The sequence below is a fragment of the Gopherus flavomarginatus genome, chromosome 11 (genome assembly GCF_025201925.1).
Source record: "Gopherus flavomarginatus isolate rGopFla2 chromosome 11, rGopFla2.mat.asm, whole genome shotgun sequence".
Classification (NCBI taxonomy): domain Eukaryota; kingdom Metazoa; phylum Chordata; order Testudines; family Testudinidae; genus Gopherus; species Gopherus flavomarginatus.
The window spans coordinates 50,852,270-50,873,301 of record NC_066627.1 but is presented as its reverse complement, the minus strand read 5'-3'; the positions used below and the strand labels follow the sequence as shown (position 1 = coordinate 50,873,301).

Genomic DNA, 21,032 nt, shown 5'->3' with positions numbered 1-21,032 from the left:
AGGCGCACACTGCTACACTCACTACATGGGACCGTCAGCACGAAGCAGCACTCGGTGTGAGCTCTCTGGGGGAATACCGCGCGAGCCCCTGGGGAAGCGCAAGTTTCACCGTCACACCGGTGGCTGCAGTCAGGTGGAAATGGGAAAGAGCCCAGCAGGGCAGATGACGAGGCCCTGCTCAGCTCCACTCGGCTGACTTGCACACGACAGGGCTGAGTGGGGGATAAATCCGTAGCCAGAGGCTGACCTCAGACACTTGCCTGAGTGAGGACTGGATAAAAACTTAGCAAGGGCTCTCAGAACCTGGCCACAGATGGCAAAGGGCAGGTTCTGCTCTCCGCAGCGTGGGTGTCTCCTCATGGAGCCCCGAGAGCTGCTCGTGGGCCTGTACCGCCAGGGAAGCCCCCCCCGGTTCCGCCCACAGACAGCTCCAAATCTCACTTGCCTGGGAGACATTTGGCACAATGAACCCCTGGTTTTCTGACATGCACCCCAGCACCCGGGATGCCACCCCCACCCAGCAACCCCTGCCGACAGAGCCAGCTGTAGCAATGGAACCCAGCGAGCGTCGCTGAGGTAGATCATTTCACTTAAAATAAAACAGTCAGAAAAACCAGTTCTCGCAAATCAGTCAAACCAATGGTGCCTGGCTCAGGCAAACGCAGCCTGGGCAGGGACACCAACGGGCCTCGGGCACCAGATGGCTTCCCTCTCTCCCTGTCCTGACTGACCCTCAAAGGGAGCGGAGGCTGCCCTGGCAGACCTAGCCCAGTGTGTTTGAGTCTCAGGAGGAGACGCAGAGGCAGCTGGTTTGTTCTGTTGCTTACATTTTAACTGTCCCTGCCCAGCTATGGGAGAGACTCAGGCATCCCCCTGTGTGAGCAGTGACCCAGTTCTCCCTGTGCCCCCGTCGGGTGCCAGTCACAGGCTGCTCAGCTGTGCAAGAGGACACAGGGTGAGCAGGCTGCAGAACCACTGCCATGAACACAGGGACCAGAGGCAGGAGAGCCAACAGCTGCAGGGACCAAAGGGTTAAATCCAAGAGTGAGGACAAAAAGAAACAGGAAACTGGGTATTTCAGACTCTCCCATAAGGTGCCCAACTCAGGCAGCAGGAAGCTGCACCCCTTCTCCCACCCCAGCCAGGCAGAGGTGAGCACTTGCTGGGGGCTGCACCTTGCTCATGTAGACGGACGGACTCAGAGAACCGGTGGGGCTTAGATCGTGGGAAGTGTGAGTAGCCTGTACATGGTGGGGGAAGGGGAGGCTGTGTAGAGAGTGTCCCCCTGTAACCCTACAGCTGGGCTTAAAATGAGGCGAGGGGCTTTGCCTTCCCCCCAGCTCCATGTGCTCTTGCCATGTCACGTAACTCAAGTTTCCTCCATTTCAGCCTGGAAGGTGACCTTGGGCCTGGCCAGACGGGACTCCCCCAGCAGCTGAAGCGGGTCTGGGGTTTCAGGCATAGCCCTGAGCCAAGGCTGTTGGCTCTCAGGGCAACATCTCCGTTCCCTCATTTGCAACCTCCCCTTGGAATCATGGTGCTTGGAGCAAGAGCTGGAGCACTGGGTGGGAGACTGAAGGGCATTTGGGATCAGTGAGGTGGCACTGTGGGATCCAGCTGCCTCCTCTCGGTGGGCCAGGGATTCAGCAAGCTTCAGCTCTTCATTGCAGGTGAAAAAGGGGCACCGAATTTCTGCTCGTGCTTAATGCATCTGCCCAGGCCAATCGGTAAATGCGACTGAGCCTTTTGCACATGCAATGAACCAGTTTGCACACACAGCTACAGGAATCAGGGAGCACCTGGGCACTTAACAGGTTTTTTTAAATCTACCCCTCGAGATCCAGCTGTGCATCTAGGCATGCCTAGGTCTCACCCTGCACTCCCTCAGACCTGCCTGCACAGTGAAGTCAGGTCAGAACAGAGGTGGGGCTGGCCCTCTGCAGGGGGAGGGGTGTGCACATGCCGCTTTCTCTGTGACCTGTTAATCTTCATGGTAAAAGACACCCCTCTCCCACACCCTCCCCTGCAATCATTTAAAAGTCTGCAGGTTTTCCAGATGTGGAAACACACAAGCAGGAAAATATATGAAGAAGCAACCAAAACACCCCCAGCTTCCAGTGGCAGACCTGCCACAACCCGCTGCAGCGCCGTACAAGTCTGGCTTGAAAAGGCCTTGTTCAGATCACTGTCATTCGGGGTGGCAGTATCTGGGCCATGGATCTGACAAACAGGGGGTTTGTCTGGTCTCCTGGCCTGGCCTGAACCGTGGAAGCCTTTGTTAATTTCATGCCATGCTAGTGATAAAGCCCCTCCCCATGCACCAGCAGGTTCACAACAAAACCTGAAACACCCTCTGGCCTGGGTGCAGGGAACCAGCTCAGCTCTCAGTACCATGCCTGCGGAGCTATGACAGGACACTGCATCCCTGCACCAACTGGGCCCACCCAGCCCCTGCAGACGCAGCATTTACCACCCAAGGCCCTGGAATCAAGCCCGGCCCCTCTGCATCCCTTGCACAGGAGATGGAATGGCACGGAAAGCACTGCAGAGTGGCAAATGCTGCGGGTGTGATGGTGCCTGGCTGCAGCCCTGGGGCTCTTGCATGGTGATGACACTGCCCTCAGTCGCTCCCACTGAAGGCCCAGGGAGTTTGGCCATTGACACTGGTACGAATCTGATGTTTATCCTGCTAGTCCCGTTGGCCCTGGCTTGGCCTGGCCTGGCCTCATTCTGCTCCAACTTTCTCTCTGTGTTGTCTCCAGCTCCTGCCGGCCCAGCTTCGCCGACGTGCTCTTTGGGATCCCACGGGCTCTCTCCACCGTGACCCCAACATGCTAGAGAGAATCCCCTGCCATGCTCACCCCACGGGATGCTGGGATTATTAACCTTCCTATGGCCCCTTTATTCAGAGGCCTAAGTGCATCTGCCCCCATGGACTGGCAGGTGTCTCAGGGTGTGTGTGGGAGGGGGCCCAAGGCCATTCCCCAATTTCAAGGCCCAGGGAATTGCGGGAACAGACTTTATACAGGAACGATAAAGGATTGTGCCTGTGATCTTGCCTGTTGATCAACTGCCACGCTCCACCTTACCCCAGCACCCTCAGCACACCCCAGCACCCAGCATGTGTTCCAGCAACCAGGGCCCCACCTTTCCCCCCTGGGCTCTGCACGTCTCAGCCCAATTCCCAGGGCCCCCCTGTGCCCAAAGCAGCAGGGGTTTGCAGTGCATTTCTGTATCCAGGGCACTCAGCCTGCCCTAATTCCTCCCCCCACCCCGCCATTCCACGGCCCCTCACGCACCCTGCTGCCCTACTCCAGCCAGTCCTCACTCCCCTCTGGGAAGCTTCTCCCCACCCTCTCCAGCCGGGCCCTGTGCAAACCAGGTGCCCTGCCCCTTTGCTGGTGGCTAGAAGCCATGCCACGGGGCGGCTCCAGGCTGTTTGAGCTCAGGTACACGTGAGGTATTTCAGCACCAACAAAACCTCCTGCCTGGAGGGGAGGATGGACCCCTCTGGGCCCATCTGTGGGGTTGACAGGGAAGCAACTGGGGCCCAGGGAGGAATCCTTTGCCATGGCATCGCTAGAGGGAGAGCTCAGCAAGGCAGAGCGGGGGTAGCACCAGCTGACCTCGCCAACCCCTCTAGGATTGGGGGGTAGAGTGGGGAGGTGGGGGCCATCAGTGCTAATGAACACAAAAGGCAAAATGCTAAGAAGATACTGGACAGCCACTTTCCAGGGCAGCGGAAGGCCGGGCGTGGCTGGTGGCCAGTTGGCTCTGGAAATGCACCAGTGTGTCAGCCCCATGGCGGGGGGCATGCTAGGCAGTTACATGGCTCCCGCGCTGGCCTACACCGTGGTCTCATACTCCAGCACCTCCTGCGAGGCCCCGACGCTGCGGTACTGCAGGCGTGGGGTAGCCGGAGAAGAATACTCCAGCGCTAGGATCGTCTTACGGAGCCGCCTGTCAATAAAATGGGCGTCCCAGGCTGGGTACTTCTTCCTGGGCAGATCTATTCGGATGACGGGCCCTTCTGTCCGGGGGGCGCGGGCAACAGGGGTCGGGGGGACGCTTGGCCTGACCTGAAAAACAGGCACGCAGCTGTCCCTGTCCCCTGGCACCCCTTCCCTCTCCCCCCCTGTAGTCCGTGGCAGGGAGCGTGGGGGGCTGGTGATAACGTCCTCTGGGGGCCCCACGCAGGTGGCCGGCGCCTTTTTGAAAATGCAGCCTGTGGTCTGGGGGCCAAACACGGGCCCGTTGGGGTGCAAGAGGCAGTAGTAGATGAACATGAAGAAGATGCCCAGGGCGAAGCTGGATGAGACCACACAGACGATGATTAAGGCGTCGAAGTCTGAGGTGGCCTGGCGGTTGTAGTACATGTACCAGAGGCCGGTGAGGGCCGCATTCTCCACCAGAGTGATGGTGTAGTAGATGGCCATGCGGCAGCGGCTCCGGCCCTCCTTCACGTTGAACCAGCAGAAGATGTAGATGATACCCACCACCATGTTGTAGATGATCTCCTCCCACTTGGACATGCAGAAGTCCGTCTCCCCCTGGATGATCCAGAAGGTCATGATGCACCAATGCGTGACAATGAAGATGCCAAAGTAGAGCTGGAACACAGAGGCAAAGAGGGCGAAGGCAATGGCGCGGGCAGCGATGGTGAACAGGTGCCAGAGGATCTGCACCACTGCCCCCTTGTAGGACATGGGCATCTTGTCCTCCCGCGAGTCCCGCAGCACCTTCTGGTAGGAGGCAATCATCCACGCCAGAGACACGAGGGAGGCCGAGGCCGAGAGACCTGTGGAGACACAGAAGGAGTCAGGGAGTTGGAGGGAGAGGAAGAGAAGAATAGTGGGAGGAGAAGGGAGGGAAGACAGAAGATGGCACATGGGCATGGGCATGGCCAGGCTGGATCAGATCCCAGCTCCCGCTAGCCCAGTGTCCTGTCTGTGCCAGGGCCCAACATCACATCACAGGAGCAGATATGGGATAATCTGCCACCATATTAGGTCTCCTCCCGGTCCCTCAGTTAGAGACACTGGCTTCAGCTCCGAAGCAGGAGGTTTTATGTCCCTTCCAGAATTTGATCATCAACTATTGACAGCTCTGGTTGTTTTTGTTATCTGTACAAGTGTCCGATCCCTTTTCGACTCTTGCTAAATTCTTGGTCTCTCCCTGTGGCACAGAGTTCCACAGTCTCTTTCCCCATTGTGTGAGAAACTCTTTCTGTCTCTCAGTTTTGAATTTGCCACCTTTAATTTCATGGCATGTCCCCCGCAGTAACTGGTGATGAGAGTGGGCAGGAAGGCAGATGGAGGGCCAGGATAGGGGCTGGGTAGGCGAGGGGCATCCCTTACCCTGCAGAGGCTCGATGTTGTTCTGCTGCACCATGATGCTCAGCTGCAGCACCAGCTGGGGGGCGCTCTTCAGGAAGGTCTCCAGCAGCCGCAGCATGCTGATGTCAGCACTCTCAAACATCATCTTCCAGTAGAAGTGGCGCTGCTTGTGCTCTGACTGCCAGCGGCTCTGGAGGCCAAGGTACAGGGTCCGGAGGTACCTGTGCAGAAGGTAGGGAAGACAGCGTGTGAGACCTGAGCGAGCCCCTGCTCCCCACTCGCTCAATGTCAGAGACAGCCCAGAGAGTGTTTAACTCACTGCTCTGTGACGCCCTTTGAGATCCCTGCAGTGCCAAAGGAACTCTGTAAAACTCCGCTCGGGTCTCATGTTCCATGCTCCCCCCTGGGGCCGACCACATTCTGCCAATGCCTTTGCTGGGCCAGGAGAGGTGGGACAGGACAAGTGAGTCCACTTGCAGATGCTTTCCTGTGCTCTGCCTGCCTGAGTCTCCCCCTCCTGCTCTGTATGTTAATAGCTGCCCCTGGCCCTGGGGCAAGTGCTGAGCTCCTCCCCCTGGGTGCAGAGGGCCCCAAAGGTGCCTGGTGGGGTAGGAGGATGCCGGGAACCCATGCAGGGATCCCCTGTGTTGTGTGCCATGAAACAGAGCCTTGTACAGGAGGCTTTTGTGGCTGCCTAGGGGTGGAGTGGGAGAGGTAGAGGCCTGGTCAGCCTGACTGCCAATCAGCAATAATCCAGACCCACCTTCACAGGGATCAAGGAGAGACTGGGCATGCTGGGCAGGGACAGGATTTGGGCTTACGCAGCTGCCCCGAGGGGGATCCCCTCTCAGGCTTCGCAGGGCTTCAGTGGGTACGGAGCCAGGTTAGGCTGCACAGCCCCCTCGACTGCTCATGCCACAGAGCCTGGCCTCTTTGTATCCTGAGTCCCAGTATCCTTCCCTGGGATAGCACCATGCCTTTCGCCTCCTGAATGCAGCATTCTGGTCTATTTCACTGGGATCCCCTCCAGTGTGAGATCCCTGGTCTCTCTCGCTGGGCTGCACCCTGACCCGGGGGGTGCAGTTTGACAGCACTGATCTCAGAGGGAGAATGCGGCAGGCACCTTGGCTTTCGGAAGCGAATATTTTTTCTCTAACCCGATTGAAGCCTGCCCCTCTTCCCCCGCCATGCTGATCAGACAGGATAAAGGGAACAGCTGCTCTGACTGAGACCTGGGGAGCTGTATGCAGGAAACTCACAGGGTTTTGATGACAGAGCCTTCCCTGGCTCTGGCTGCTGCCATCACATGGCTTGTGCCTGCCATATGGTAGCCAGTGTGGGGTCAGCGGAGGTGTTTGTGTGGATATGGGCTTGTGATTTACAAACAGGCCGTCTTTTACTTTGCAAACAGGGACTCCCCTCCCCCTCCCCAGCAACAAGCCCAGGACTGACCAGCTGCGCTGGGTCTGTGGTGAGCCATTGCCAGATTCCTTTTACACTGCCCTCCGCTCAGACGAAGCAGGCAGCTCCTATGCAGCCACTGGGCCACAGGAATCCTGTCTACACACCAATCGAAGGTGTGACTGCGGCATGTGTACACACCCCCAACCTGACTTTGATCTCGCCATCTCCAAGAGCAGCAGCAGCAAAGCTAGCCAGGCCCTCAAGTGCACGCCCAGGGCCAGCGTGTGCAGCCCTGCTGTTGGCACCGGAGCTGGTTAGATCAAAGCTAACTTGGGTAACGTGCTGCAATCACACCACTGACTGCAGTGTAGACTGGGGGGCCAGCCTGAGCAGGAGCCAGAATGTACCAAGGTACATTGCCAAAGAGCCCCAGTAATAGATCAGCAGCTCCCCCATCCTGCTCCCAGCACCTCCCAGCTCAGGGGAGGGCTGGAGTGGGGCTGAGCTGAGCAGCGAGCACCCCCTGGCACAGTGGAAAGTTGGCACCCGTAGCTCCAGCCCCGGAATCGGTGCCTAGACAAGGAGCCGCACATGGCTCCGGAGCCACAGGTCGGCGACACTGGGTGTAGACAGAGCCTTGGGGTAAGCAAGGTTCGAGCTGTAAGTTCCCTTCTGTCTTCTAGTCCTGGCCCCAGGCCTTACGCAGGGTGACCGGTCTGTACAGATGACCCACAGACGTGTGTCAGTGAGCAACGGCTCCAGCGTGTGAGCTTAGACACACAAAGGAAGCTTACAAGAAGTGGAAACTTGGCCAGATGACTAGGGAGGGGTATAAAAATATTGCTCGAGCATGCAGGGCTGTCATCAGGAAGGCCAGCACACAATTGGAGTTGTAGCTAGCACAGGATGTGAAGGGTAAGAAGAACGGTTTCTACGGGTAGGTTAGCAACAAGAAGGTGGTCTGGGAAAGTTGGGACCCTTACTGAATGGGGGAGGCAACCTCGTGACAGAGGATGTGGAAAAGGCTGAAGTACTCAATGCTTTTTTTGCCTCGGTCTTCATAGACAAGGTCAGCTCCCAGACAGCTGCCAGAGCCGGCTCTAGGCACCAGCATTCCAAGCTGGTGTGACGAACTGGGAATGTTCTTAATGTTTGCTCAGAATACTGTGCTGGTGCCTCAGTGTCCCCATGGCAGTTCTTAAGTATCTGGCAGAGCAAGGGCCAGTGCACCTAAATGCCTGGCACTCTGTCTCCTAGCAACTGATGGCCTGGGCCCCTCCCCTGCAAAGGTGCCAGCTGAAGGTGTTGGAGACAAAGGGATCAGGTGACCTCCTGGCCTGGGAAACGAGCTGAGCAGAGAGGAGGGGCTGGAAGGGGTTGTTAGTCTGGAGCTGGCTGAGGGCAGACGTGGGGGGTCTGGTTCACTGCCCCCCAGAATGGACCCGGCCGAGGGGTCCGGTTCGCTGTACCTACAAGCTCTGTTTTAGACCCTGTTCCTGTCATCGAATAAACCTCTGTGTTACTGGCTGGCTGAGAGTCACGTCTGACTGCGAAGTGGGGGTGCAGGACCCTGTGGCTTCCCCAGGACCCCGCTGGGGCGGGCTCGCTGTGGGAAGCGCACGGAGGGGCAGAGGATGCTGAATGCTCCAAGGAGAGACCCAGGAGGTGAAGACGTGGGAGCTTCTTGCCCTGAACAAGTCTGCTCCAAGGGAGAGGAGGCTCCCCAAAGTCCTGACTGGCTTGGTCGGGAGCAGTTCCAGAGCATTGCCCGGTGACTCCGTGACAACTGGTGGCAGCAGTGGGATGTACTGCACCCCGTGAATGGCGCCGCTTGCAGTAAGTGACTGGGGAGCAGTAAAACAAAGGAGGGATAATGAGGACCAGGCGTGCTGAAGGCTCAGAGTGGGACGGTTTCAGGGGGCGGTTAACCTCTGGGAGTGTGTGACCAGCGAGAAGGACTGTTGGAGTAACAGGGTCCCCCTGAGGACTGCAGCGAGCAGTCTCAGGGGCGGAGGAGCTTGCCGCTCGACCCTGGGAGAGAGAAGGATTTTTGCAGTAGCAGGGTTCCCCTGGGGATTGCAGGAGCAGTCCCAGGGGCGGAGGAGTCAGCCCTGGCAAAGAGGTGGTGATCACGAGAAGGGCTGGCACACCAGGGGTTCTTCCTGGAAACCATGGGGGAGCCAAGAGCACACAGGCCTGTGAGTCCAGAGCCACTTGGGAACAGTGAAGTGATGGTCTATCACCATCTCCTTAAGAAGGACATTGTGATCCTGTGCACAAAGAGAGGGTTACGCATGGGGACGTTCACCAAGGCAGTTAATTGAGCAGCTGGAGGAGGAGGACTGCTCTGAGGAGCAGATTCCTGACCCAGATGGGGCTACAAGAGGATCTGGGAGCAGCTGGAGCAGCAGCCAGGCATCCCCGAGAGTCTGGTCCCCAACCAGACGAGAGTTTTCACGATCGGGTTCCCCATCAGGGGATCGGAGACGGATGGGATTGGAGCAGAGCCCGAGAGAGCGAGAGGATCGTGAGAGAGAGCAAGAGCCTGAGGAAAAGCTGCAGGAGAAGCAGCAGCAGCATGGACTGGCGATGGTGGAGCGGAGAGACATAGAGGGCTGCCCAAGCGTCAATGGGGAAACATGCCTGGGGTGGCGAGACCCTGGGACAGAGAGAACTGTGGTGGTGTAGTCGCAGATGCTGAGGGGCTGTGGGACCTGGTTGAAGGTCCCTTGAGTGAAGCCCCTCGCCCTGCCTATGTCCCGGATCCCTGTACAGACCCAGGAGGGGTTGGGCTGGCTGGTAGTTGGGGTTCTCCACGATATCGGCTGGGAGGCCCTATTGGGTGGTGACTGTCTCCCCTTGGGACAGGATCCAGGCTGTGCTCCTGTAAGGGCCGAGGGTTTGAACTTAAATCCAGGGAACCAATTGGCTAGGATGGAAATGGTCAGTGAAAATGCAAATGACCTGGCTGGCAGTGGGGAGGGGCTGCTGGGCTCAGGATACCTGCCTACCTGTAACCAGCCCCCTGGGGCTGAGTGGGAGGGAGAGATGCTCCCCGCCCCCCTGCACACCAGAGTTCACGCTGGCTCTGATGCTGGGACCAAAGCAAAGAGCTCGCTGCCTGGCCCCACTGGGACAGCAAGGGCAGTGCTGAGCATGGGGGGAGCTGAGACCCCAGCTGAGTGGGGAGACACCCAGGCAGGGCAGGTCGGCTGCCAGCCAGGTTTGCCTGGTCCAGACGTGCTGCTGGGAAGTGATTACACAGCAGGGAGGGAGCTACCAGGGACAGGGCTCAGCGGGGCTGTGACCCCAGGCCCAGCCAGCGAGAGGGAGCAGGTCCCACTCCCTGCCCCAGCTGCTGAATCCCAGACCGAGCTGTGCAAGGACCCCTCTTTGGAGAAGCTGAGGGAACTTGCTGGCCACAGTGCTGCAAACCCCCTTGGGGAAGGCTGCAGGGACAGAGTCCTGCAGGAGAAGGGATTCCTGTACCGGGAATGGGCTCCCCAAGGGAAAGTAGAACTGGGGGGAATCGGGAGGCAGCTGGTGGTGCCCCAGGAATCCACAGGTTCTTCCCGTTCGAGCTGCTGAATGGGAGGAGAGTGAGGGGACCCCTGGACCCGGAAAGGAAGGATTGGGAGGAAAAGGGGGAAGACCCCCGGGGGATCTCTTCCCTGAGTTGGGAGACAATCTCCCCATCAGGTGTTCCCCATTCAGAGTCACTGGGAAAGCAGCCCAGAACCTGAAGAGAGAGGTCAAGGACCTGATGGCTTTAGATGTGATCCAACCGTTTTACAGTTCATGGGCCTCACCCGTGGGGCTGATCCCCAAGGGAGACAGGATGATCTGGTTTTGTGGGGGCTATCAGAAGCTTAAAGCCATCACAGTGTCCGATGCCGACCCCATGCCTAGGCCTGGGGAGACTCTAGAGAAGCAAAGGGCGATGGAGAACTTGGCCCTGGCAGACACTGATAACATGTGCACCTTTAGCCAGACCTGGGAGGAACAGGTGTCCCAGGTGAAGAGGGGGCTGGGCTGCCTCAAGGAGGTGGGACTGATGGTAAAAGCTGGAAAGTGCAAGGGGGGACGGCAGAGGTGTTGTGTCTGGGCCACAAAGTGGGAAGTGTCTGCCCAAGCCCAGAGCTGGCCAAGGCCAAGATGGGGGCTCTTAACCAAGAGAGCCCGAATTGCAGCCCAGAGTGCTGGGAGAAGACCCCGTCCCAGTTTGAACCCCAGGGGTACTGGGGTAGCAAAAGGGTTCAAGCCGCATAAACCTTCCCACATGCGGCCTGCAAGTGCCATCAAGCACACCCGACCTAAGGGAGGGCGTGAGACTGGACTGTCCTGGTGTAACTCAGACCGAGGAATGGGAGAGATGCTGGGGCATCCATGGGAACATTGGTGGGTTCAAACTTCCCCAGGTCACTGGCTGGAGTGACCTCGCTCAGTTCGGTCTCGAAGGGGGGAGAGATGTGACGAACTGGGAAAGTTTTTAATGTTTTCTCTGAATACTGTGTTGGTGCCTCAGTGTCCCCATGGCAGTTCTTAAGTATCTGGCAGAGCAAAGGGCCAGTGCACCTAAATGCCTGGCACTCTGTCTCCTAGCAACTGATGGCCTGGGCCCCTCCCCTGCAAAGGTGCCAGCTGAAGGTGTTGGAGACAAAGGGATCAGGTGACCTCCTGGCCCGGGAAAGGGGCTGAGGAGAGAGGAGGGGCTGGGAGGGGTTGTTAGTCTGGAGCTGGCTGAGGGCAGACGTGGGGGGTCTGGTTCACTGCCCCCCAGAATGGACCCGGCCGAGGGGTCCTGTTCGCTGTACCTACAAGCTCTGTTTTAGACCCTGTTCCTGTCATCGAATAAACCTCTGTTTTACTGGCTGGCTGAGAGTCACGTCTGACTGCAAAGTGGGGGTGCAGGACCCTGTGGCTTCCCCAGGACCCCGCTGGGGTGGACTCGCTGTGGGAAGCGCACGGAGGGGCAGAGGATGCTGAATGCTCCAAAAAGAGACCCAGGAGGTGAAGAAGTGGGAGCTTCTTGCCCTGAACAAGTCTGCTCCAAGGGAGAGGAGGCTCCCCAAAGTCCTGACTGGCTTGGTGGGGAGCAGTTCCAGAGCATCGCCCGGGGACTCCGTGACAGCTGGTGCTTGGGGCGGCGATCTGCAAGGGGCGGCAGTCCCTGTTGTTTTGCCCCCAAGCAGCACGCCGAATTGCTGCCACGGGCTGGGGGGAGGAGAGGGGCAGTCTGTGTGCCCTTAAGCTGGCAGGCGTGTTTCCGTAGCAGCGGCAATTTGGCAGCAGCTTCCATGTTTACCTGTCCGGGGCGGCTTCAGCTAAACAGAGAAACTGCTGCCGAATTGCCGCCACCATGGAAACGCGCCTGCCGCCCTAAGGGCACAGGGACTGCCCCACTCCCGTCCGCAGCGGCAATTTGGCTTGCTGCTTGGGGCGGCAAAAACTGTAGAGCCAGCCCTGACTGCTGCACTGGGCAGCACTTTATGGGGAGGTTGTGAGCAGCCCTCAGTGGTGAAAAAACAGGCTAAGGACTATTTGGAAAAGCTGGACATGCACAAGGCCATAGGGCCAGATGCAATGCAGCCGAGGCAGTTGGCTGATGTGATTGCAGAGCCATTGGCCATTATCTTTGAAAACTCGTGGCAACCAAGGGAGGTCCCTAACCCTTGGAAAAAGGGACATATAGTGCCCATCTTTAAAAAGGCAAGAAGGAGAATCCAGGGAACTACAGACCAGTCAGCCTCACCTCTGTCCCTGGAAAAATCATGGAGCAGATTGTGATGAAGTGAGACTGTTCTTAATGTTTCCTCTGAATATTGTGGGGATGCTTCAGTTTCCCCTGTGCATTGCTTAAGTCTCTAGGTGGTGGAATAAGGGGGTGTAATTGTTGCAGAGCAAAGGGCCGACACTGTCTCCTGGCAACTAATGGCCAAGGTCCTTCCCCCCTGCAAGGCGATAGCTAAACGTGTTGGAGAACAAAGAGATCAGGTGATCTCCTGGCCTGGGAATGGGACAAAGCCCAGAGGAGGAGAGGCTGGAGAGTGAGTCAGTTTGGGGCTGTCTGGGGATGTGGAGTTAGTGCAGACGTGGCTGTTTGGCTCACTACCCCTCAAAATGGACCAGTCTGAGGGGTCCTGTTCTCTGTACTTACAAGCTCTGTTTTAGACCGTGTTCCTGTCATCTAAGAAACCTCTGCTTTACTGGCTGGCTGAGAGTCACATCTGACTGCAAAGTTGGGGTGCAGGACCCTGTGGCTTCCCCAGGATAGCTGCTTTCAATTACTTGAAAGGGGGTTCCAAAGAGGATGGATCTAGACTGTTGTCAGTGGGAGCAGATTACAAAACAAGGAGCAATGGTCTCATGCTGCAGTGGGGGAGGTTTAGGTTGGATATTAGGAAACACTATTTCACTAGGAGGGTGGTGAAGCACTGGAATGGGTTCCCTAAGGAGGTGGTGGAATCTCCTTCCTTGGAGGTTTTTAAGGTCAGGCTTGACAAAGCCCTGGGTGGGATGATTTAGTTGGGGATTGGTCCTGCTTTGAGCAGGGGGTTGGACTAGATGACCTCCAGAGGTCTCTTCCAACCCTAATCTTCTATGATCCTATGATTCCCTATAGCGTTCTGCCTGACCTAGGCCATAAGGTCCCCAGAGATCTGAGGTTCCCTATAGCAGTGCCCTGTCATCTCATGGTCTCACCCCTGCTATTTGTTGTCCCACATTCAGAGGTGCCCAAGGAAAACTGACCACGCGTGACGGGAGCTGCAGTGCAGCGTAATTCACAGCCGATCAATGCTGGAGCTCCTGCCTTACCCAGCTCAAGGGCCAGGTATTCACAGCCAGAGGTTCTCCCCTGCTGCCTGTGGCTCTCACCCGGGTGCTGGGGACAAACAGCCTTGGTGCTCATAGTCAATTACATCCTCTGAATTATTCACTAGTGTCACAGAATCCCTGGGCGATGCTCTGGGACAGTCAGGACTTTGGGGAGCCTCCACTCCCTTGGAGCAGACTGTCTTCAGGGCAAGAAGCTCACACAGCTTCACCTCCTGGGTCTCTCCTTGGAGCATTCAGCATCCTCTGCCCCTCCGTGCGCTTCCCACAGTGAGTCCGCCCAGGCGGGGTCCTGGGGAAGCCACAGGGTCCTGCACCCCCACTTCGCAGTCAGACGTGACTCTCAGCCAGCCAGTAAAACAGAGGTTTATTCGATGACAGGAACACGGTTTAAAACAGAGCTTGTAGGTACAGAGAACCGGACCCCTCAGCCGGGTCCATTCTGGGGGGCAGTGAGCCAGACCCACATGTCTGCCCCAAACTGACTCACCCTCCAGCCCCTCCTCTCTGGGCTTTGTTTCTTTCCCAGGCCAGGAGGTCACCTGATCTTCTTGTTCACCTTTAGCATCCCCTTGAAAGGGGGGAAGGGCCATGGCCGTATGTTGCTAGGAGACAGATTGTTGGCCATTTATGCACACTGGAGACTTAAGAAATGCATAGGGGAAACTGAGGCACCCACACAGTATTCAGAAGAAACATTAAGAACAATCCCACTTCATCACACCTAGACATTCAATTCCTCTCTCTCTCCTCACCCTGGGACGGAGGAGAACTGTGCCAGCGGGGGAGCTGGACCCCTGGGGAAAGGGAATCCCAGGAGGCCATGGCTGAGCCCCAGTGGTGAAGCAGAGCTGAGGAGCCAGTTGATGGCCTGTGCTCCACGCTGCTCCACTACTGAAACCACCTCACGTAGGTGTCGGAAGGCGAGAGACAAACGACTGGGAAAACAGAAAAATTAAGCAAAAGTAAGTTGGACTATAAAGCTCCCTCCCAACCTAGTAAAACTGTCACCCAAACTGATGGCCTTTGTATCAGATCCATAAAATGCTGTCAGCCGACTCCATTAGCTGGTGAATGCCAGGAGAAAGCCTTATCCCAGCACTTTTAAGCCCATGCATCATCTCCAAGGAGGTAGGGCTGGCCCCGCTCTGGCTGCTGGAAGACACCAAGGCCTGGCATCCCCCTGTGGTGCAGCCGGGAATGGGCTGGGTGCCTCGGGCAAGCCTGAGCAAAGTTCATTTTCTCAGCTGCAATAAGTCAATGCTCCTTAGTGACTATTACTGGGAAATGGGCTCCTTGCTGTGGGATGTATGATAAAAGGCTGAGCGGAGACAGGGCTGTATTTAGCCAGCGACCAGACAAATTACACTCCGCTAGCACCTTCAACGTCATACGTCTTTCCAAAGGAGCAGAGCCCCCCAACACACTGCCCTTGCGAGCACTCAGCTGCAGTTGCCATCTGTTCCAGCCAAGAGTTCTTCCTGGTCCAGTGCTCGCCTCCTCCCCATTCTTAGTGCAGGAAGTGTTGGCCCAACACATGTGGAGCAAATCTCTTGGAAGATCTCAGTGCATGGAGAAGGGAAGGGAAGGGAAGGATGGTCCCACCGAGCTCCATGGGACTTGCAGTGGGAGTCTCTGAATAATGCATAATTTCCCCTGAATAACGCAGCTCCAAGCAAGACCCTGTAGATGTCAAGCAAGAGGGGCTGGTGTTCCCAGCTGGGCTACCTCCCAGCCTGTGCAAAGCCTCAGTGATCTTCGAGCAGAAAAAGAAAGGAAGAACGTGCTGCAGCAGAAATCCTGGGCAGGGGAGGGATGGCAGAGGATGGGTCTGGAATCCTTTTCCGTAACAGCTTCTCACACTCAGCCCCAGGTCCTTCTGGCCATTTTGTCCTAGGTGCCCTCTTTACTCAGGTTGGGGCTACGGGAGGCTATGGGACCAGAGGGGGCGACTTGCCCAGCGAATGCTCTCAAAGGGATGGGGCACCTGTGCTAGAAAGTTCTGTTCTTGGAAAGATCAACTTTGCAAAGCCAGAAGTCTGGTATGGAGTAGCCCGGGCATCTGCACTGGGGTATGGAGTTGGCTTTCCGCTTGGATTCTTTTGGAGTCCCTGGCTGTGAGGAAGCTCTCAGATATCTGAGTCTGCTGGTACTCCAATGATTAGGAATCAAAGTTTCTATTTCCATGGCCCTGCTATAATTCTCAGTGAGGGAAGATAATGCTGGGCCAGAACTGAGAAACCAGCACACAGGAGCAGAACTGAAGAAACACCTGATTTGTCAGTTTGGTGGCTGAACTGAAAAATACCAGGGGAAAACTGGTTTGTTTCAAGCCAAACTGACTTTTGGGTTTTTTGGTGGAATAAAATACAGAAGAAAATACATGCAGGTCAACATGAAATATTTCCAATTACACATGCCCCTAGCCTCTGTTTGCCAGGAGCTGGGAATGGGCGATGGGGGATGGATCACTTGATAATTCCCTGTTCTGTTCATTCCTTCTGGGGCACCTGGCATTGGTCACTGTCAGAAGACAGGATACTGGGCTGGATGGACCTTTGGTCTGACCCAGTAGGGCTGTTCTTATGTTCAAATGTCAAATCAAACCAGACATTTTCAAAATGGTTCGTTTTAATTTTTTTCAAAGCAAAATGCTTCCAGATTTTTTATATTTTTGTTGTCAGCCAAAGGCATTTGCTGAATTCGCTCTGAAATCATGGACAGTGTTGGGATCCTGAAAAATGCATTTCTCAGCAAATTTCCTACCTGAAAAAATGTTTCACCCAGCTCTGCTCAGGGGGCACAAGAGCGGGAGCCCATAACAGGGAGCCTGCGGGAGTGGGGGTGGGGGGTGACTCTGGGCCAGTGGACAAACAGGAATGAACAAGGCAGGGTCTATTTACCTGCCATAGCCAGCTAGTGCTCACTGATGTGCTGGGGTAACTTTAGGATTAGGATTGTACCTGGGACAGGCTGAGGGTCATCCAGCAGTGGCAGGTGGCCAGCAGCAGGTTCATCAGGGTGTGGGGTATCTAGATGGTGCAGAATGCAGGGATCCAAGCAGTGTCTGTGTCAGGCTGAGGCCAAGCACCATTTTGCAAGACAGCATTGCTCCAAGGGGAATAAGGAGAAGCTGCAGCTAGGACAGACGTGCAAGACAAGAGGGAGCAGTGGAGCAATTCCCATTGTTGTGAAATAGGCACAGGCTTGTACACATCCTATGCACCTGTGCACACCCCCCGAGGGGCATCATTCCTCTTATTGGGCCAAATTCCAGCATGGTGCAATCAGGTACCATGACACTGGTTTCAGTGGTGTTTTGCCTGATTACACCAGGCCTGGACTTGGCCCCGTGGTTTCTCAGTCACGGGCTTGTGGAGAAACACACTGTTCAGAGTGTGCCAAGAGAAAGGCAATACTGCCAGATAGTGCCCCACAGGCGGCTCTCCCCAGCCCAGACCTCCACATGCCACCTCACCCTCCGGCCCGGACAGAGCTCTGCCCTTTGTCACCTCCAGCCGGAGCTGCTGCCACACCCTCTCCCTAGGGGAGGTTAACGGCCCCCTGAAAGCTGCAGCTCGGTTCCCCACAGACAGCAGCACTCCACAGCCTGCCCCAGTCCACTTCCAAGTCTGGACGCATGGGACCAGCCCTCTTCTAGACTGCCCCTCAGGTGAGGCCTGGGGTGCCACAGGGACCCCCACTCTTCATGCAGCCCACCAGGCACACAGGGATCTGCAGAGACACACTGTTCCCAGGGCACGGCGGCAGGGCTTTGTGAAGAGGGGAAGTGCAAAATGCAGCAAGGGAAGGAGAGCAGATGAGAGCACGGAGCAGCTGGCGTCTGAGGGGCCAGGGCAGGGCCGCTAGGACCTGAAATAGAGCTCATTCTCAGACCTCCACCAGGAGCTGGGAGAAAAGGAGCAGGAAGCAAGGGGCAGGTTGAAGATATTCGATCCTGCCCTGCGAATAGTGGCTGCTTTTTACTCAGACAAGAGCTCTAATAGGGGGAGTCATTTTTACACTGAAGCACTCAAATGAATTTATCCCAGAGGGTGGGAAGATGTGGGAGAGCTAGTGGCACTGGTGCTCAGGTAGGGATGGGTGGGAAGGGGGAAGCTGCCAGCAATCTTGGGTCTCTTGGCCCAATAGCTGAGCCTGCCTTGGCAAACACACTGCACCAAACTGTTTCCAGTGAAACATGCACCATTTGCTGAGCTGGATGCTGCAGGCCGTGACCGTCCCAGCCACTGGGCCACCCTCGCGGCTGCTGCTCTGTACGCAGAGGAGGAGGAACTGGATGGCGGAACCAGAGCAGTGGCTCCTTCACCCTCCTGTGGGGGGGGACGGGACTTTCCTTTGCTTCTTGCACACACTGGCAATGGAAGCCCCCCAGGAAAGGAGCCCAGCCCTGAAGACTGCTCTGACTTGCAGGGGGGCTGGGAGAGGCAGATGGACTCTTCTCCAGAGCAGAAAGAGTGTATGACAGCTGGGCCTAGAGTGGAGAGACAGGGTCAGAAATCAGGGGGGCTGCCCCAAAGAGTCCCAGAGCACTAGGCCCTGTGTATGGAGGCATGGCCCCTTGGGAGTAAATCCAGAGCCTGCAAGAGATGGAGGCCTGGTCCCCTCCCTCCCCCAGAGCCTGCCAGGCTGTTGTGCCAGCGCCCTGTTACTCAGAGGCGCTGTGCAGTGCCAGAGCTCCACCGGGGACGCCGGTGCAATGGAATGCTGCACCGCCCCCAGTGCCAGAGCTCCGCCGGGGACACCGGTGCGATGGAATGCTGCACCGCCTCCAGTGCCAGAGCTCCGCCGGGGACGCCGGAATGCTGCACCGCCCCCAGTGCCAGAGCTCCGCCGGGGACGCCGGTGCAATGGAATGCTGCACCGCCCCCAGTGCCAGAGCTCCGCTGAGGACGCTGGTGCGACGGAATGCTGCACTGCCCCCAGTGCCAGAGCTCCGCCGGAATGCTGCACCGCCTCCAGTGCCAGAGCTCCGCCGGGGACGCCGGAATGCTGCACCGCCTCTAGTGCCAGAGCTCCGCCGGGGACGCCGGAATGCTGCACCGCCTCCAGTGCCAGAGCTCCGCCGGGGACACCAGTGCAATGGAATGCTGCACCGCCTGCAGTGCCACAGCTCCGTTGGGGACGCCAGTGCAATGGAATGCTGCACCGCCTGCAGTGCCACAGCTCCGTTGGGGACGCCGGAATGCTGCACCGCCCGCAGTGCCAGAGCTCCGCCGGGGACGCCGGAATGCTGCACCGCCCGCAGTGCCAGAGCTCCGCCGGGGACGCCGGAATGCTGCACCGCCCGCAGTGCCAGAGCTCCGCCGGGGACACCGGAATGCTGCACCGCCCGCAGTGCCAGAGCTCCGCCGGGGACGCCAGTGCAATGGACTGCTGCACCGCCTGCAGTGCCACAGCTCCGCTGGGGATGCTGGAATGCTGCACCGCCCGCAGTGCCAGAGCTCCGCTGGGGATGCTGGAATGCTGCAACGCCCGCAGTGCCAGAGCTCCGCCAGGGACACCGGAATGCTGCACCGCCCGCAGTGCCAGAGCATCGCCAGCTGACTGCCTTGCTGCACCAGGGCCCTGCTTCCCACATCTAACTGATGCTCACCCTCCCCTGCCAGTGCCCTGGGAGGAATACATGCCCCAGCTACACAGCGCCTCCATGGCTTGCAGCGCTGAAGCACTGCAGAGACACCTGCCCAGCAATGCCAGAGCCCCCTAAAAGCCTGGAGCCCTGCAGGAAATCCCCTCAGTGGTGGGTGAAGTCCCCCGGCAGCTGGGGCACTGGAAAGGGGCATCTGGTCTGTAGGACAGCAGACACCAGGGAGATGAATGAAAAACAGAGGGGAGGCAAAACGGCATGAGTGAGCCAGGCAGCCGAGGGACCGGGAGGGGAGAGGGCAGAGCGGGGCAAGGTGGTGGAGCCCTGAGGGAGGAGAAGCAGGGCTAGGGGTGTATCAGTGCAGACAGAGAGGAGCCCTTCTTCTGTCACTGAGCTGACAGCTCCCTGGCTGTCTGCATTACCAGGGACACTGACGTGTGACAGTAATTGTTAATTCTGCGCTTTCAATATTCAGCAGGGAGGGGAATTTACTGGGCTCTTGACAATTTTCCAGCCACTCAGAAGGGCCAGGACACCTGGCAATGGCTCTTAATGACAGAAACCCTCATCAATCACTGTGGGAAGGGCCGGGAAGACAGGAGAGCCTTAGACCCACAAGGAGAAACTCTGCCATCCAGCAAGCCACCCCTGTGCCCACCCAGCCTCGCGCCGTGCCGGCTTTCAATGTACAGGCAGGCTCGTGGAAGCTGCGTAAGTACCTAACCAGGAACCTGTGCACCTCGCCCCAGGATCTCCATTCCTGGCAGTCACTGAGCACCGCTCTGCTTCCGGCCCCGGCCCCGAGGGGCATTCGCTGAAAAGCCACTGGGCGGCAGCTCCCCCACACAGAGCAGCAGAGCCAGAGGCCAAGTTGCGGGTGGGAACCCTGACATGCCACAGGCACCAGAGGCTACCCCACCGCTTATACTCTTAGGGTCCAGAGGCAGGGACAGACCCATCTCCCCCCATCCCCTGACACTGCCCACTAGGAACGTCAACCCTGGGCATCAGCGAGATAGGGGCCCCTGGAGTGAGGATCCACATGGGGATTTCTCAGGGAAGAGCCGCAGGCTACCCCGGTGAGTCCCTGAGGCTGCTCCCCGGCTCTTCCCCAGCAATCTGCCCCTTTTGGCACCTGGAAAGTGATTGTGGGGGTTTACACAGCAGAGCTAGTGCTGCTCTTGGCAAGCCACAGGAGGGAGCTCGCAAAGTCAGGAGTTGTCCCCCCTACCCTGACCCCTTAGGTGTCCCTGCTCTCTGGGACTGTTCTGTGCCAGGGAAACCCAGGGGCTGCCAAGTAACTCAGCTCTATATAGGTTCTTACACCGTGCTCATCCGAGCACCTTCCAGTCACGTATTAAGGAACAGGAGCTGCTAGCGAGATCCTGCCTGATAGGCAGGAGAGCCCGTGTGCACCTGGTGACAGCCGAGTACCTGCTCTACTTCCCCAGCCCAAGTACCAGCTCATAAGAACCAGCCACAGCCTGAGCCCCTCACGGAGTTTTTATTTGGCACAGCTGTCGTCGCAGTCGGGGAGCTTTGCCTGAGCAAAAAGGGGCTTGAGTAAGCAGACAGCAGTATTCAGCCTATTCACACCATCAGCTCCGCACCAGCCCCTTCCACCCGGGGATCTCCAAGCACTCGAGAGATTAACCGAGCTCAGTACACCCCAACGAAGCCAGTATCACTGTCCCCCATTTTACAGGTGAGGAAATGGAGGTCCAGAAGGGGGGGGTGGCCTCACCCAAGGTCACGCAGAACCCGGGGGCTGATCAGCCCCCTGCAGGATACAAACTGCCTGCTGACTTCACTGGGATTAACTGGCCCTTTGGGAGTCCTCATTGCCA

General features: G+C 57.5%; 1 protein-coding gene across 1 annotated transcript in view; it reads right to left on the bottom strand.

Moving 5' to 3' along the window:
• Positions 1 to 3,357: 3,357 nt before the first annotated feature.
• The window catches only part of XKR7 (XK related 7), a 34,005-nt gene continuing 16,330 nt past the window's right edge, over positions 3,358 to 21,032 (bottom strand). The window contains exons 2-3 of the mRNA XM_050918299.1: positions 5,358 to 5,557; positions 3,358 to 4,798 (exon numbers count right to left, since the gene is read on the bottom strand). Of these exons, the coding sequence (XP_050774256.1) occupies positions 3,846 to 4,798; positions 5,358 to 5,557 (1,153 nt within the window). The 3' untranslated portion in view covers positions 3,358 to 3,845. The remainder of the gene's footprint in view (positions 4,799 to 5,357; positions 5,558 to 21,032) is intronic.